Below are 17,579 nucleotides of genomic sequence, written 5' to 3' on the forward strand. Positions count from 1 at the left end.
TAATCTGGCAGTGACATGGGAGGGATTAGTTTGGTCTGTAGTTTGTTTTTGGTTACTATTTTATATTTTTTCATACTGTTTAATTGTTTTTTATATTTTGTACACTGGTGTATGCTATGATTAACATGCCCATGCCTACTCAAAATATTTGTAATTGACATTCAGCATTTCACCTTTTTTACATTGTGAAAATTTTGATAAAAAGATCTTGAATTAAAAAAAATGCATTTTTATGCAGAAACTAACTCAAAATATTGTTTTTATTCACTAAAAAATAAGAAATGTCTGCCATGTTTTTTCGTTTGATTCAGTCCGCAAATGACGACGTAAAACATTCTGGGAAATCTTTCTAGCCCTCGGTCAGCTAGTGACCATCTGAAAACCCTCACTGTGAAGGGCTAGATTCATACACACTAGCCCTCGTTATGTCCACTCCCCCTACATGCAAAGAGGAATTGGGACACCACTACCCTCACGGGAATGCGCAAAATTTAGGGGTAGGGCTGAAAAGTAGGACTAGGGGGGGACTGGGACTGGCCCATAGTTTCAGTATGAACTACAGAAATGAGTAGCAAGGACTGGTTTGTTCAGAACTGGTTTAAGGTAACATTAACTAGCACCATATGTTAGCATTAGCTGAGCCAAACTTCAGTAGCTGACGTGTGGAGACTGAGCTAAAAGGGGCGTGGATCCCAGCCTTGGTCAGTCCGCCCATTTTTGGATTAGCTCACCTTCTTCTGCAGTCCATGGTTAGACGACGCTCTCGACCACCTTCCAACGGATAAACGCGGGGACGTCTTTCAGAACAAAGGTGTTCCTGGAAGTAGCGGAGCCCCGACACCATCAGACTCCCCTCCACCTACGTCTTCGTTTCCATGAACTTCACCTCCCAGCTGCTGTCTTTTGAAAAAGCCCGTTGATGGTTTATTCATTTTAATCACTACAGATAATTTTTTTCTTCTTTTCTTTTTTTTTCCTTTTTTTGGGTGCAACACATGCCACATGTATAAAAGAATACAGTCACTTGTATGATGATTTTTTTTTTTTTTTTTTTTTCGTTCATATTTGATATAAACATTTACTAGACAAAATAACCCGACATGGTGACTGGACAGAGATGTTTAAGCATTGCAGACACTTACAATGTGAGGGTTGGTTTTCAGTTATGTTACAGACGAAACGATGGAAAGCTTCCGCAACTTCCGCTGCTATGAGCGGACCACAAGCAAACTCTCAGTCCGTGCTTGCATAGCCAACAAACGGGGAGTCCAAACTGTTGAAAGAGAATTTCTGCAAGAGCCTCGCGCTATCGTCTCACAGCCAAACGCCCTTTCAAAAGCTTTTTTTTTATTTTTCTCAAGCACCTCTCCCGAGGCGTCCCGCATCTTTAACGGTTGCTGCAAACAGAATAGAGAAGATGAGACCTTTCAATAAAAAGTTTCTCCTTTTACAAAAAAGTTTTACACAAAGGAATGCAGTGTTTCCAGTAAACATATATGAGGCCACGGAGCTCCCCCTCGCGAGGTCGGCCCGGGAGCGCGCCCCCAGCGACGCGGGTCGAAAGCCAAGACTGTACTCATTTTGCAGTGCTCTTCATTTTTGTAAACATGTTGATATGTACTGAGTAAAGTTAGTTATCCTTTTTTTTTTTCACGTTTTTTTTTTCTTTTTTTTTGGAAGTCAAAATCAAACAAGCAGCCTGAAAAGGGAAGCCAATTTTTTGGTGGGGTGGGGTTGCCGAATGACGTCTGCGTTGGACTTTCTGAAGCGGCGGCGGTACAACGCGATCAGAAGGGAACAATGGTCCTTCATCCCAGAGGTACGGAAGAGTAGTAGGGCCAGGCAGGAGAAAAATAAAAATAATATTTTAGAGGAGGAAGATTTTTTTTCATTATGCACTTCGAGAAAAAAGTCGAAATGTCGAAAAAAAGTGAAATGTGAAGAATAATGTTGAAGTACAATTTCGAGAAAAAAGTGGAAATGTATTTCAACTTTATTCTCGAAATTTCGACTTTATTCACGAAATTTCGACTTTATTCTTGAAATTGTATTTCAACATTAAGCTCGAAATTTCCACTTTTTTCTCAGCTCCTACCGAGTTCACCCACAGCAAAAACTCAAAATCTTACCAGGAATATTTGTCTTATTTCAAGTTAAAATGTCTCATTTTTAGTAAAAAAAAATCTAATTACACTTAAAACAAGATACATTACCAGAAAAATAACTTATTTGACAATTTTCACCTGTTTCAAGTAAATTTTCACTTGAAATAAGTAGAAAAATCTGCCAGTGAGAAAGATCTATCTTCTCATTACAAACAAAAAATCTTTCTACTAATCTTTCTTCTAAATTTTTCTACTTATTTTGAGTGGAAAATCTATTTGAAACAGGTGAAAATTGTTGTTTTTTTCCAGTGATGAGTCTTGTTTTAAGTGTAATGGGATTTTTTTACTAAAAATGAGACATTTTAACTAGAAATAAGACAAATATTATTTTTCTCGAAGTCCACAATAAAAAAAAATCTTCCCCTCTCAAATATTTTTTCTCCTGCATGGCCCTAATACTCACCGACGCCAGACACAATACAATGATTATGCAGAAGCTCGTCCCTGGAGATAAACCGACGCCTGCAACACGATTACCTTTCCCAAAAACTCTGAGGTGTCACACATGAACGTGTTTCGAATGGAGGGACGAATGCTCCCACGTTACTGGAGGTGAGCTGATGATCCACACACTGTACAGCCCATGCAACAATACTCAATGAAGTCAGCGTGAGGGTTTTTCTTTTATAGCCACCTAAAGATGCGAAAGGATAGAGATTATATCTTTTTTTTTCTTTCTTTTTTTTTCTGACACATAATATATGCATGCAAAGAAACCCACTCTCCTGGGCCCCGTGGCGCCGACACGCCGTGGCCAGACGGGAGCCTTCCGAGTCTCCGAGAGCTCGCCACGTCTGGATAGTAGAGACAGTTACAATTATCATAGGAATTATTGTTTGGTTACGATTACGTGAAGCGCACGGCGGTCGCAGCAGGGAACACCGGGGGTGCTAAGTACTGCAGGGACGTCGTTTACTGCGGCGCTCCACCGATATACAAGCTAAGGTGGGATGAGGATGTTACGGAAGAGTATCAGGGCCATGCAGAAGAAAGAATATTTGAGAGGGGAAGATTTATTCTTATTGTGCACTTCGAGAAAAAAAGTTGAAATGTCGAGATGAATGATGAAATACAATTTCGAGAAAAAAGTTGAAATGTTGAGATTAATGTTGAAATATAATTTTAAGAATAAAGTCGAAACATTTTTCTCAAAATTGTACTTCAACATTATTCTTCACATTTCAACTTTTTTCTCAACATTTTGGCTTTTTTCTCGAAATAAAGTTTAAATTTTGTGAATAAAGTCGAAATTTCGCCTTTTTTCTCAACATTTCAACTTTATTCACGAAATTTTGACTTTTTTCTCAAAAATTTTTTCGAAATTGTACTTCAACATTATTCTTCACATTTCAACTTTTTTCTCAATATTTTGGCTTTTTTCTCGAAATAAAGTTGAAATTTCGTGAATAAAGTCGAAATTTCGCCTTTTTTCTCAACATTTCAACTTTTTTCTCAACATTTCGACTTTTTTCTTGAAATTGTACTTCAACATTATTCTCGACATTTCGACTTTTTTCTCGACATTTCGACTTTTTTCTCGAAGTGCATAGTGAAAAAAAATCTTCCTCCTCCTAAAATATTATTTTTATTTTTCCCCTGCCTGGCCCTAATACTCTTCCGTAGGATGTGGAGGGTTCACTGTGCACGAATCACACCGGCAGGTCTGGAGATAGAAATCTATGATATCTGATAGCTATGTTCAAAATGAGTCTGCATTTTTAACATTCTCATGCAAACGACCACAAGAAGCAAGTCCATTGAAAAATAGTCCAAGCGTTGTCGTGTTTAGATCTTTTTTTTTTCTTTTTCTTTTTCTTTTCCCCCGTGGAAATGCCAGAGAACCTAATGAGACATAAAACGTGTGCTGCTGTCCAGAGTGTGTTGATCGAGGCGTGGAGGGTGGGGGGGGTGGCAGGAGGAAGAGGAGGAGGAGGAGCAAGAGCGCCTCACTTCTGCATGTCACACTGCAACAGGAGCACGATGGACGGATCGCTCTTCGCCGCCTCCTTGAACTCGTCCAACGAAATCTGGTCGTCGTTGTTCTTATCCATTTTGCTGAAGATCTTGTCCACCCGCTGCTCCGGTGTCAGGCCGTCCTCGTTCATCTTCATCATGATCACCGTGCCAACCATCTTGTAGATAGCCTGCGGGGGGCGAGCAGCGAGAAATGTTTCAGAAACTGAAACAGCTCTTCATAGACAAACCACCTTTGGGATGAATGTGTTATCTGTTGTAGGCAGGAAAATCTGGAACAGCCTTCCATCTACAACTAGACAATTTCCTCGCAGAAATTTCGAGAGTGCCACGGCGGGCTGCTGCCCATTTGTGTACATTATTGCATTTTGCAAGCAATAAAGGTGAAGGACTCACATATGGGCCAATCAGAAGAAGGGGCGGGGCTAATTTGCACCAATGAACGTCAAGGACTGAATACCGAGTCCAATGACACCACCCATGACTCTCTATGTCTAACCATTCAAGTTATTGGACTATAACATATCGGCCAATCAGAATAAGGGGCGGGGCTGGTTTGCACCAATGAACTTCAAGGACTCAATACTGAGTCCTATGACACCACCCATGACTCTCTATGTGAAACCATTCAAAAGATATTGGACTATAACATATCGGCCAATCAGAAGAAGGGGCGGGGCTAATTTGTATATATAATATACAAATGTATATATTTATATATACAATAATAATAATATACATATATATCCCATGAACCGGTTCCCAGCAGGACTGGTGATCATCTATATTCAAAAGGTCAGGGTTCAGATTTCTCCATTTTCCAGGTTAAAGTATATGAAGTCTGTACTGACTGGATCATGTGACCAGTCTAATCACTCAGCAGCTGAGCTCTGGTTGCCCCGGCAACAAGGACCTCGAAATGAAGAAGGTTCCGGACTGGCTGTGAGAAAACCCCAGATTTTGCCTTGTGACAAGTTCTCAAATAACTCTGATTTGTGAGAAAACCATAGCTCCTAGCAGAAAAACAAAGACATCGTTAGAGACACAGAACCCGGCAGATTCTGACAATCTTAATTTTATTCAGATATTCCTTAAAATGTGTTAGTAATGGCAGTTCGAAAACAAAGTGAGATTTTTTTGAAGAAAACTTTTGATTACATTGCAGTGAATGGGGACTGAGGCAGGAATTGGAGCAGCTTTAGCCCCCCCTGTTTAAAGTATGTGCATACCCCGCCTGTGAAAGTCACATTTTATGAATCCCAACATCTATGTCTACATTCTGACCAAAAATGATCTTTCTAGCTTTCACGTTTCGGCCGTGAGCTCGAGTTACAAATAAAAATTAAGGTACATTTTTTACTGTCTCTGCCACTCTAAACAATCTACACTCTAGATTTGACAAAAAAGTGATTTCCAGTCCTCGCTTGAGCGCTCATATCTTGAAAAGTGTACATTTTAGGAAAAAACAGTTTCAGGTTTGGAGAGAGAAGAGAAGTTTTCCTCCGTTTTGAAGTTTGAATGACAGTTCTACGTGCAAGTATGAGAAAGATACGTGACGCAGAAAAAAGGTGAATTTGGGTTTTTTTCGAACCTCCTTCCACCCACAGTGTGACATTCTGCCCCATTCACTTACATGGGAAAATCTCCCCATTAGTTTGGAAATTTGGAAATGTTTTTGTACTTCGTGCAAAAACTATTTTTGCCATCGCTCTGAAAATCCACAGGACTGTAGTTAAATTCAGGGCCTACAACTTTCTAAATCGGTTCAGGATTTTTCAAGTAACGGTGTGCGAGTGGTGAGGCCCCAAAGTTCTCCCAATGCATTCCGGATGGCGCTAAGCGCGCACGTTTTTGCACGTTGCGCAAAAACGTTCACGGCAATCGCTAATAAAAGTCATAGCACACGATTCCCGCTTAAGGCACACGTTTCTACGTTTTTACTTTTCGCGTTTTCTCAAAGCTGCGGGACTAGTTACGCGCCGAAGTTTGTCCGGAAAATGAATAATAATAAGATGAAACGCACACAATAACAATAGTGCCAAGAGGCACGACTCCTCCATAGATATTGCATAGCTATGGAGGAGGCGTGCCACTTGGCGCAGCCGTGGCACTAATAAGGGATTGTCCCTCATACTCTTCCTTTAAGGGAAATCTCAAGGAATGGCTTAAAACGTCTCAAATCTGTGATCATTAATTGTTTATTGTATTAAAAATTGCAGTGTTGTGCAAATTTTTAATTGTTGTTGATATTGTGTGTCGTGTAATGTTGATTGTATCTTTTTAGGGGGACTGCCAATGCAAATTAGCCTTTTGGTTACAATTGGGTATATTTACATTTGAAAATTTCTATCAATGTACAATGTCCTTCTACACAAAATAAAATGAAAAATGAAATGAAAAAATCAGTTCTTACCGAGTACGCGTATTCACCTGCGCTCAGTTAAATGGTTATCGATATGCATGTGTAGGAACGATTATCGATACATAAATCCAAGTATCGATTTAAAAAAAAAAAAAAAATGTAATCCCGATTTTTTCCCCCATTTTATCACCCAGTGCTCCTACCTAAGTCAGTCCTGGGCATTGCTCCATCTACCAACCCCGGGAGGCCCTGCACTAAGCTCAAGTCTCCTTACTTGAGGAGTGAGCAGGCTGCTTCTTTTCACCAGGCAGGGTGGGGTTTCTCTGGCCGGACGTGGCGCGTGGAAGGATCACGTTATTCCCTTATTGTAATCAGAATGTCGATATCGAATCGTATCGTATCGTATCGGAAATCGTATCGTCTTGGGACCTAGTGTATCGGAATCGTATCGTATCGGGAGGTCAGTGATGATACCCAGCTCTAATAACAAAGATCGTAGTTTTGAACTGAGCCACGTTTTTGCAAGCGGACAACTTACAGATGTTGGATCTGGATGTTTCACTCCGGGGTCAAAGTTCTGCCGAACAGTTCAGGGCCTCGTATCTGAGTCCTTAATGATAGTTTTTAGTCCGTGACAGTTCTGAACCACCGGCGGATCAGTTCAGCACCTGGACCTCTTAACACAGGTGTAGTCTGGCTTCGTATCTTGGGTTTTGCAGCTCCTTGACAGTTCAGAACCTCCGTCATATTTCTCATTTCATGATGCATCAAAGGTTCTGGGCAGATCTGAACTGCGGGTTGAAAAGTTTAGCGCCAGGACCTTTTCACGACTGAGCCTTGGATGTATACTATCTTACAGAGTACAGAGTGCTCAGCGGTTCAGGGCCTCCTTTGTCATATCTGGTTTTACGTGACAGTGGACTAAATATTTTCAGGGCACGACGGGTCAGAACCGCAGGTGAGCACCTGGACTTTGTGCAGCAGAGATTCTGTTGAACTGAATGTAGTTTTGGATTCAACTCATAATTACGTTACTTAATTAGTATAGGTATAGCACATGTAGGACGGGTCTGTTTACGCTAATGTCCACTAATGTTCCAGGTAGAAGTTACCAGGTTGGGACTTCACACCTTCAGGGATGCTGTGGGCAGTAATTACTAGTTGGATAGGGTTTTATGATTAAAAATTAAATGAAAAGAAAACCTCTGGCAGTTTGGACGTCGGTCAGTTGTGAATAAGGTTTAAAAGTAGGGATGGGAATTGATACAATTTTTACGATTCCAATTCCATTTTGGATTCTGCTTAACGATTCGGTTCTTAATCGATTCCCTTATCGATTCTCATTTGGGGAAAAAAGGAAAACAATGAGGCAAATGGCGCTAATATGATAGGGCATGTTCGTTAATTAGTTACCTGCAGTAACGCATGTAGTCGGTCAAGGACATGCTAATGTTGATGCTGCTGCTGCTGGGTTGAGAAGTACTGACGTTTGTCCGGAGTGGATTGAAAACACAACATTGATTGATTGTGTGCTGCTGTGTGCTAATGTTTTTGCATGTTGGTAGTATTTCCTCCCTTTGATGAAATACTGACTTGGCAAGTATTGCAAGTTGTCCTGTTCTCGTCTTTTTTACTGAAATGTTACAGGACTGTCGAGCGTTTGATAACTTGGGCGCAATATTTACTATTGACTGCTGACTTATGCAACGTTCGTTCCCACTGGAAATCGAAAGGCGAATCGTTTGCAAAATTTCCAAACGATTCCAAGGAATTAAAACACTGGCAACCGGTTCTGAACAAGAACCGGTTCTCGATTCCTATCCCTATTTAAAAGGTCTGGTTTATTGTTCTGAAGTGCTTTCCTTTTCGTTTATACCTGCAGTTTTCTCTGCAATCTCAGTCATCTGTGTGTATTTAGTGAAGTATTCAGCACAGCGAGGGTTGTGTGATGTTGCGGCTGCAACAGGACAAACACACTGGAACCGTCGATATGCTCAAATATCACTCACACGTATCAGATTAACTTTATGGATCCGGTTCCCAGAAACGGCAGTTACGCAACTCAGTACAGTTACAGTTTAGTCATTGTGAAGCTTTCGCTGCACTGAAGGTGTCCAGGGGGGTAAATGAGTGGATAATCCCTCACCTCGATTATCTCCAGCATCTCCACCCGGGTGATCTTGCCGTCGCCGTCCAGGTCGTACATGTTGAAGGCCCAGTTGAGCTTCTGCTCGAAGCTGCCGCGGGACGTGATGGACAGGGCGCAGATGAACTCTCGGAAGTCGATGGTGCCGTCGCTGTTCTTGTCGAAGGTCCTGAAGGCGTGCTGGGCGAACTTGGAGGCGTCGCCGTACGGGAAGAACTGCGGACGCAGAGGAGAGGTGCTCAGTAGGGTTGTCCCCATCAGGATTTTTTAGCTCCCGTTCACTTGAGTTTGAGTATCTGTCGATTTTTCCCGATCCAATCACTTTTTTTGGCTCCCAATACAATTCCGTTTTTTTTCCTGATCAGATACTTTTTGGCAATGAATTAAAGGGGACCTATTATTGCATCTAATACCTATTTTAAACAGGCTTTGAGTGTCTTAAAAACAAGCTTTTCATTGTTTTTGCTAAATAAATTAGAAATTCAGCCTCTGAGCCATGTCTTTATCTTCCCATTCTCTAACCTCATTATTTATGCAGAATTCTGAGTGGGCGGGGCTATGATAATGAGGCTCTGTGCTGATTGGCTGCCTGAATGACGTGATACACCGCTACGAAAAAATGGTGGAAGCTCCAGCTGGCGGAGTTAGTTGTGGGCGTGGTTTCACGCATCGGAGACCAACCTATGTAAATCGCATTTTCGTTACGTAACGACGGGAGCAGAATCTGAACGGCTCGTAGATCCACATCACACTGGACGGCTCATCCGGGCGGCTGTACAGACACTGCAGAATTTGGTTGCTTTCCTCCTTCTCTGAGTTGGCAGGCTGAGGGGAGACCACTTTATATATGTTAAAGCATGAAAAAACCTGTTTTTCATAATCGGTCCCCTTTAAGTAAAAACGAAAAAGAGGACTAAAACTCAAAGTGTCCCAAGTTTCTTTTTTTGTCCATTCTCTCCAACATGGACATATATTTTTTATCACTCACTGCATCATTGGATCAAAACAAAGCTTATCAGCACTGGTGCCACAAAATGTATAAACATGAAATTGTAAACTAAAACAAAAAGTGGAGAATAGTGCAATAACAAAAATAAATAGATTTCACTTCAAAAGAGGTAGTTTACCTACTAGGTTCAAAAGTTGAATGACATCCAGTCAAACTCTCCGACAGCTTTTCTTTCTTTTCAAAACTTTCAGACATTGTCTGAGCCGTTTATCTGAGCGTAGGCTAGCTGTTGTTTGCTTTCTGTTAGCCACGCTTCTTTCCCCTCCGGCACAAACGAGCTTCCAGCCGCCGCCGCCCAAAAGCAATATCTTATAATAAACACACATCAACTGTCTGTATTGTTAAATACAGTTGTTAAATACATTAGAGGGAATGCGCATGACGTCACAGATGCGACTTCACAGCAGGTTTCGCCCACTGAGTGTCAGAAAGACTGAGTGTCAGAAAGACTGAGTGTCAAAAAGACTGAGTGGTAGCGTAAACTTTCAATTTGAGCAACTGGAAAACATCTAAAATGGGAAAGAGCTGTCGTGTGATCGACTGTACTAGTTATCGTTTTACAGACTGCCAAAAAATACACTTAAGAGAGACAAATGGATCGCTGCAATTCACAGAAATAACTGGATTCCAGGCAACGAAACGTGGATTTGCGGTTCCAATTTTGTATCAGGTAATGTTGGATTTTTGGGTAGCTAACGTTAAACGGTCAAATCATAAAGTTCATCACTTTAATTTCGCCAACAAATCCTGCCTTGAAGTAGGACCAAGCATCAAGACTTTTGTCTGCCTTCAAGCTTTGCTTCGTGTATTTAGTACAAATATCAGGAAACTGGATTGGTAGCCAAATTTTAATGTCCATGGACCACTGGTTCTTGGTAACTTTACCAAATATTAATGTCCATGGACCACTGGTTCTTGGGGTAACTGTACCAAATATTAATGTCCATGGACCACTGGTTCTTGGTAACTGTACCAAATATTAATGTCCATGGACCACTGGTTCTTGGTAACTGTACCAAATATTAATGTCCATGGACCACTGGTTCTTGGTAACTGTACCAAATATTAATGTCCATGGACCACTGGTTCTTGGGGTAACTGTACGGGTCACTGTCACGTCCAACTGCCTTTAATTTAAGCCGATAATCGGCTGTTATCCCGTCTTCTCAGTTTCCCCTACTAGTTGCAGCCATTTTTGCCACTCAGTAAGGGGGCGTGGTCTAGTGGGGGAAGTGACGTCAATGCAGACCCTCTATAACTAGGTATGTCCCGATACTTTTTTGGCCGCTACTGATGTTTTGAAAATGACGTGATCTACACTAGTGCCCAGCGACTCGGGCACCGGGCGTTACGGGCGTTACAGCGGACACCCACCTTGACGTAGAGCTGCTGGAACTCCTCCAGGTTCAGCCGGCCGGTGGGGCAGTCCTTCAGGAAGCCCTTGTACCACTGCTTCAGCTCGTGCTCGTTGAACTCCGTGTTCTTCACCAGGTCCTCCATCACCTCCGGAGTCAGCTTGCTGTTCTGCTTTCCCATGATTCCTGCGGTGCGAGACCACCTGAATAATGCATTTCTCCTCACTCGCTCCTTTTAAACACAAATACAGTGGCTGAATGAGCCCCCCCTTCCCCTCCCGCCCCGGTTTCCCCCGTTTGCTCGTGAGCTATTTCGGTCGCAGGCTGCGGCCCGGGCAGCGCTGACCTGGATCATTGCTGTCAGAGCAGATCCGGCTCATCAGACGTTCGATCCTCGCTCTCGAGTTTCCATCACAAACGCTGTCCTACAACCCGACAACCACAACAAAGCTGACGCAGGGACTCCGGGGGTGGCGTGCAGCAGTGAAGTTCGCTTCAGGTTGGATATTTGGCTCTGGATCGAGGTCCTTGGAGTAGATATTTGTTTTAAATACTCAAAACCAAACCCACCCTGAACTGTAGGCTCCATTTTTACGCGCCTGGCGTGGGGAAGTCAGAGAAACCCGACTTGAGCATCAGTAGGGCATAGTACACTTGTTCAGTTTCAGTTTCTATTTTTCTAGTTTACATTTTTTATTTTTCATACTTATAATTTATCTTTATCGTTTATTTAGTCTGAGTTCATGTTGTCCGACTTTGAGCTGCTGTAACACCCGAATTTCCCCTCTGGGGATCAATAAAGGACTATCTTATCTTATCTTATCTTATCTTATCTTATCTTATCTTATCAACAAAGTCACAACTCAGCGGCTTCTAACTTTGAACCCTGAACCTGTTTAGCTCATACTTGAATTCTCTTATTGACGCCCCAGATCTGGGGACTTTAGGGGGTTTGAGGGTTTTTGAGGGTTAAAACAGCTCTTAGTCTGACTTAGTCTGATTTAGTCTCACTTAGTCTGATTTAGTCTAACTTAGTCTGACTTAGTCTGATTTAGTCTAACTTAGTCTGATTTAGTCTGTCTTAGTCTGACTTAGTCTAATTTAGTCAGACTTAGTCTGATTTAGTCTGTCTTAGTCTGTCTTAGTCTAACTTAGTCTGATTTAGTCTGACTTAGTCTGAATTAGTCTAACTTAGTCTGATTTAGTCTGAATTAGTCTAACTTAGTCTGATTTAGTCTGACTAAAGGTGCGGGTATGGTTCTGCGTCACACACACGCAGAGCACACGGCGCACCCGTGACGCCGTCACGAATCGTTCAGAGTTCTCCGTCTCTCCATTTGGTCGCGGTGCAGTACCCCCCACGGCCACTAGTTAGCGATCTTTTTCTGAATGGTTTATCCAACTTTTTCCGGTCACAGTAAATCAAAGAAATAAGGACAACTATTGTGCAAAAAACAAAAACAAAAAAAATCACACATAAACGAAGAAAAAAGCCCTGGAAGTTCACTACTGCTTCAAACCGGAAACCGGAAATGCTTCGCTTTCAAACGAACCAATCACAGCCCTCTCGGTCTGCGTGTGGTCGGCGTCTCCTCGACGCGTAGTTACAATTTTCGGGAGGTGCACGTCACTGACGGCGCATGTGACGGCGTGTCCTCTGCGTGTACAAAAACCACACGCCGTAGACACGGCGTCGTTTTGACGCAGAAGCATAATTCAGCCTTAAGGACACACGTTTGGGTAGGCACAGCCCACCCCTGCCCCAAAACCGGCCCCGACGGGAGGATTATGATCATATAGTGTGAGCAGACGGGTCATCAGAGCATCGGGTCGTACAGTCTGAGACCATAAATCGTGGGCTGTGAACTTTTGAACTCAGCGATCTAGTCGTGCAGTTTGAGATGGGGCTGAATCAAACGATTTAAAATATCGCACAGTGTATGCCCAGCTTTAGTCTAATTTAGTCTGATTTAGTCTGTCTTAGTCTGATTTGTATTTGTATTTGTATTAACCTGAACAGTGGCGGCTGGTGATAAAAAATGTTGGAGGGGCACACTGGCGAGTGGGGATTACAACACAACTATAAACTCTACTTTTAGAGTTCTCTTCTAATTTTAAGGTCTGGTTGGTCCGGTCCAAGCTCCTTAATCAGCTTCTTTTCCTCCGGCAAACGCCTCGTGAAATTATTATTCTGTAATATGAAACAACCGAATTTAGTTTTTCTGCTGCCATTGTCTCCTGTCTTGTCGTTGTGACTCCGTTTGTAGCGAGTGACAGATACAGTCACGCGTCTACGCTGTCAGGGGCGTGTGACTTTGATTGACAGCTCATGAATCAATCAGATTGGATGAAGAATGACAGAAAACACGCTGATTGGCCACGGAGGAGAGTCTTTGAGTAACCAATTAGAGACCAGCATGAAGTCACATGGTAGAAAAGTTTAAAGGTATTGTGACATGAAAAACACATTTTTCTTGATTTTTTGTGTTTTGTTGGGTGTCTTGACATCAATTACACCCAAAAAACAACGAACTTTTAACATTCAGTGTATTGTGTGCTTTCTGGGATTTTCCGCATAACTGTGCAAAAACGGCTCATCTGGTTTGGTGGCGGGCCGTGACGTCAGGGCCCGCTAAATCACCGCCCCCTCCACCCAGCTTCCTGCCTCCTCTCCTCTCCAGTGCACCATAAAGGCTGATTTATGGTTCCGCGTTACACCGACGCAGAGCCTACGGCGTAGGGTTACGCGGCGATGCGCTCGGCTGTTTAGAGCCTCTTTTGTTCTAATCACCGGAGGAAAACTGCTAAGAAGACCCGCGGCCACTGACTGGACTTAAGATAAGGGGACAGTGCTGCTTGCATGCCTTTATTTTTATGATTGTTTGCTGTGGTTCTCCCTGCTGCTTTTTCGTGCTTCGCCTGTCGCTTAACTCTCCGACGCCGCTGTGAGCGTATGGCTGGAGGAGGAGGAGGTTTGGAGGAGGAGCGGCGCAATGATTGACAGGAAAGGGGGGAAAGGAAGCGTTTTTCACGGGGCAAAAAAACACTGTAATAAAAAGCCAGGAATAGAGTACTAGAGTGAAGTTTTTCTTGTTACACTCTTTTAGACACATTTGAGGGATGTTGGCCAAAACTTTTAATAGTGTTAAAAGCATGTTAAAAATGATGTCACAATACCTTTAAGAACATACAATACACACTCATTTGGCCGGCACCCCTCGCCATTGAAACCTATGTATTTCAGTCTGCACAAAAAACAGCTCTGAATAAACCCAGTATGGGATGGGAAGGCTCGAAAAATTAAAAGTCAGACACATTTTATGAGTGCACAGATGTGATAATTACTTTTTATTACTTAATTTATGTGTACTGTGTCTATATTTTTTCCTGTAATTTTAATGGGGGCGGCGCCCTAGCGCCCCCTATTGACAAGCCGCCACTGACTCTGACTTAGTCTGATTTAGTCTCTCTTAGTCTGTCTTAGGCCCTGTCCCAATCCCCCCCTAGTCCTACTTTTCAGCACTACCCCTAAATTTTGCGCGTTCCCGTGAGGGTAGTGGTGTCCCAATTACTCTTTTCACTTAGGGGGAGTGTGCTTATTTAGGGCTAGTGTGTATGAATCTGGCCCTTCACAGCGAGGGATTTCAGATGCACCCTAGCTGACCGAGGGCCAGAAAAATTTCCCAGAATGCTTTTCGTCGTCATTTGTGGACTGAATCAAAATAAAAAACATGGCGGACATTTCTTATTTTTTAGTGAATAAAATCAATATTTTGAGTTAGTTTCTGCATAAAAATGTGTTTTGATTACATTTCTAGCGAGAAATATATATTCTACTTTCATAATATTCACTTAGTGAATGTACATAATCACTAGTTTGCCCGTTGTTGCGAAGTCTTTTTCAAACCTCACCAGAATAAAGGCTGATTTACAGTTCCGCGTTACACCAACGCAGAGCCTACGGCATAGGTTACACGGTGACGCGCGCCGTACGCCGTACCCTACGCCGCAGGCTCTGCGTCGATTTAACTCGGAACCATAAATCAGTTCCCAAGCCTGCAGGCATCATCATCCTGAAATTTTCTGAGCAAATTTCTTAACAGGCGTAGCTACAACTGTTAGATTTCATCTATTAAACCAACATTTATTTTCCTAAATGATTTATTTCAGCCAGCGGTAATTCTCCACAGAGCTGCAGGTTTCTCCCCGGGACGACGGCGCAGGTCGACCCGGCCGTGAGCTGCTGCTCTTCTCCGAAAACATCGGATCAAATTTCTTAACAGGCGTTATTTGGATAAACTGAGCCCAGGTTGGGGATCTTAACGGTTACTTTTACGCCTGAAAAAATATTAAAACGTAATAAAGTGGCATATTAACAGCGCTACAGCTGAAATTAAAACAGCTTTTAGCTCTGGGTTTCCTGATATGTTGTGACGTATGTGCAAACGTAACTACGCAGTCGCTTACGTACCCGAACGTAAACCACGCAGTGATGTAGCACACAAAATGTAGTGGTGGTGCTGAAAGTAGGAGTATTGGGAGTATTGGGACAGGCCCCTGGGAAGATTCAAGTGCCCTAAAATCTGTGGCTTCTTTTTTTAGGGCTAGTGGTAGAAAGTAGGGGGTGTATTGGGATTGGCCCTTAGTCTGATTTAGTCTGACTTAGTCTGATTTAGTCTGATTTAGTCTGATTTGGAGTTTCAGAGTCGCCGGTTCGGCTGGTTCTGAATCCACCGGCAGAGACGTGGACCCCCAAACCCGGTACTGAGTCCAGCCCGGTCCACAGGCCGGCTGTAATCCGGATCAGAGCCGACCGGTCTGTGAATAATGTTCCCAAACCGGCTGGGATGGGATGGTCGCTCATGCACGATCATGAATTATTGACTTGGATGAGGGCCGAGAATAGTCTGAATATCCATCCCATAATTAAACTAACGAGGGATACAGGACTGCAGAGTCATGGATGGATGGGGGGGAGGGGGGGGGGGGGGTGTCTGCCACCACATGTGGCCCCGCGCTGCAGCGGCCCTGGGGCCTCCCTGCACAACTAGATTAGTTATTACAGCCACGGATCTTCCAGCTCGGATGACCTTGAGGACAAAAAACACTTAGCGGGAGGATGAGAGGATGAGGATGAGAGGACGGCGTGGCGGCATCACGCAGGCGCACCCGACGCTTCATGATAATAATAATAATGATAATTAATAATAACAATAATAATAATAATAATAATAATAATAATAATAATAATAATGAATAATAATAATAATAAATAGATGATGTGTGCAGCTGTGACGGGGGTGTCGGGGCCCAGGGGTGATGGAGATGGAGCCGCTGCTGCATTCCGATGGAAAACGACGCAGTGAGAAGCGCTTTCACACCATACCCCCCCCTTTCCTCCCCAACCCATCCCATCATGCTCATAATCGCATGTTTCCGTTCGCATCAGGGCGACAAACGTGAAAAATTAAGAAATAAAAATAAAAAAAGGTGTGGGGGGGGGTATTTTTGAAGCGCAACACTTCTCCCTCGGCGGCTCTGCAGAGTAGAGGCGTTTTTAACGACGACACTCTTTTATTTTTGGTTAAATGCCCCCCCAAACCCCCGTCCTGCCCCTAACCCCCCCCCCCAGCAGGGTCCAGGTCGAGACGCAGAGGCGTTTTTTTCAGGGATGCGCATGCAGGAGCCGCGGAACAACCGGTGGACATGCGACGCATAGAGCGATGTATGGTTCCGCGTTAAATCGACGCAGAGCCTACGCCGAGGGTTGCGCCGTGGCCTACGGCGTAGGCTCTGCGTTGGTGTAACCAACGTAAATCGGCCATAATAACCATAAATCGGCCATAATAACGCGCACTGCATGTTCAATCCGGGCTGCGGGGAAATAAAAGCGCAATAAACACACAGATGCAGCAGACACGCAGCTCTTACCTTATTGCAGCTTATTTGATGGTGTATTGGAAATACAGCAGCTCTTAAAACCCCCTTCCGATGGGATATGGTATTATATATATATTTATATATAATAAAAAAATTAAAAAGGCGCTCGCCAGAAACAGATTTTTGCCTCTCTCTCTCTCGGACCCGCGGATGAAATGTCTCCAGATGAGGCACCGATCCCTGGGCCGGGTCTGGTTGTGGTCCTGGTTGTGGTTGTGGTTGTGGTTCTGGTTCTGCAGCAGCTTCTCCGCTCCGAGCGCCTCCAGCTGCTGCTATCGCGTTATAAGCGCGTCCTTCATCGAGATGAGGAAACACGCGTAGGATTGTGGTCCGGCGGAGAGAGCAGTGCGCAGCAACAGCAGCCCTCTCCTCTTATAATTCACTAAATCACTCACATATTACATGCTTCAAATATATCCTGTATAACAAGAACATGAGTATATAAAAGCGTATATTTTACTACTATCATGGTCCCTGGAGACTTTTTTAAAACCTGTGTAGGTCATGGGTCATGTAAAAAAAAATAAACACATCTAGTGGGTCATGTGTCATGTTTTTTTTTTATTTTTTTTTCTTATTTTTTCTCCTTTTATTCCTTTTTTCCCTTTTCTGCTTTCTTCTCTTTTTC

General features: G+C 43.2%; 1 protein-coding gene across 1 annotated transcript; it reads right to left on the reverse strand.

The window, feature by feature from the left end:
• Positions 1-905: 905 nt before the first annotated feature.
• On the reverse strand, positions 906-17,299 carry vsnl1b (visinin-like 1b). The gene is made up of 4 exons (XM_061743899.1): positions 16,943-17,299; positions 11,031-11,197; positions 8,648-8,863; positions 906-4,309 (listed from the first exon to the last, which is right to left on the reverse strand). Exons 2-4 carry the CDS (start codon positions 11,190-11,192, stop codon positions 4,112-4,114), a joined length of 576 nt encoding a protein of 191 aa, XP_061599883.1. The 5' UTR covers positions 11,193-11,197; positions 16,943-17,299; the 3' UTR covers positions 906-4,111.
• Positions 17,300-17,579: the final 280 nt, after the last annotated feature.

This window comes from Cololabis saira, chromosome 16 (genome assembly GCF_033807715.1).
Source record: "Cololabis saira isolate AMF1-May2022 chromosome 16, fColSai1.1, whole genome shotgun sequence".
In the NCBI taxonomy this organism is placed as follows: domain Eukaryota; kingdom Metazoa; phylum Chordata; class Actinopteri; order Beloniformes; family Belonidae; genus Cololabis; species Cololabis saira.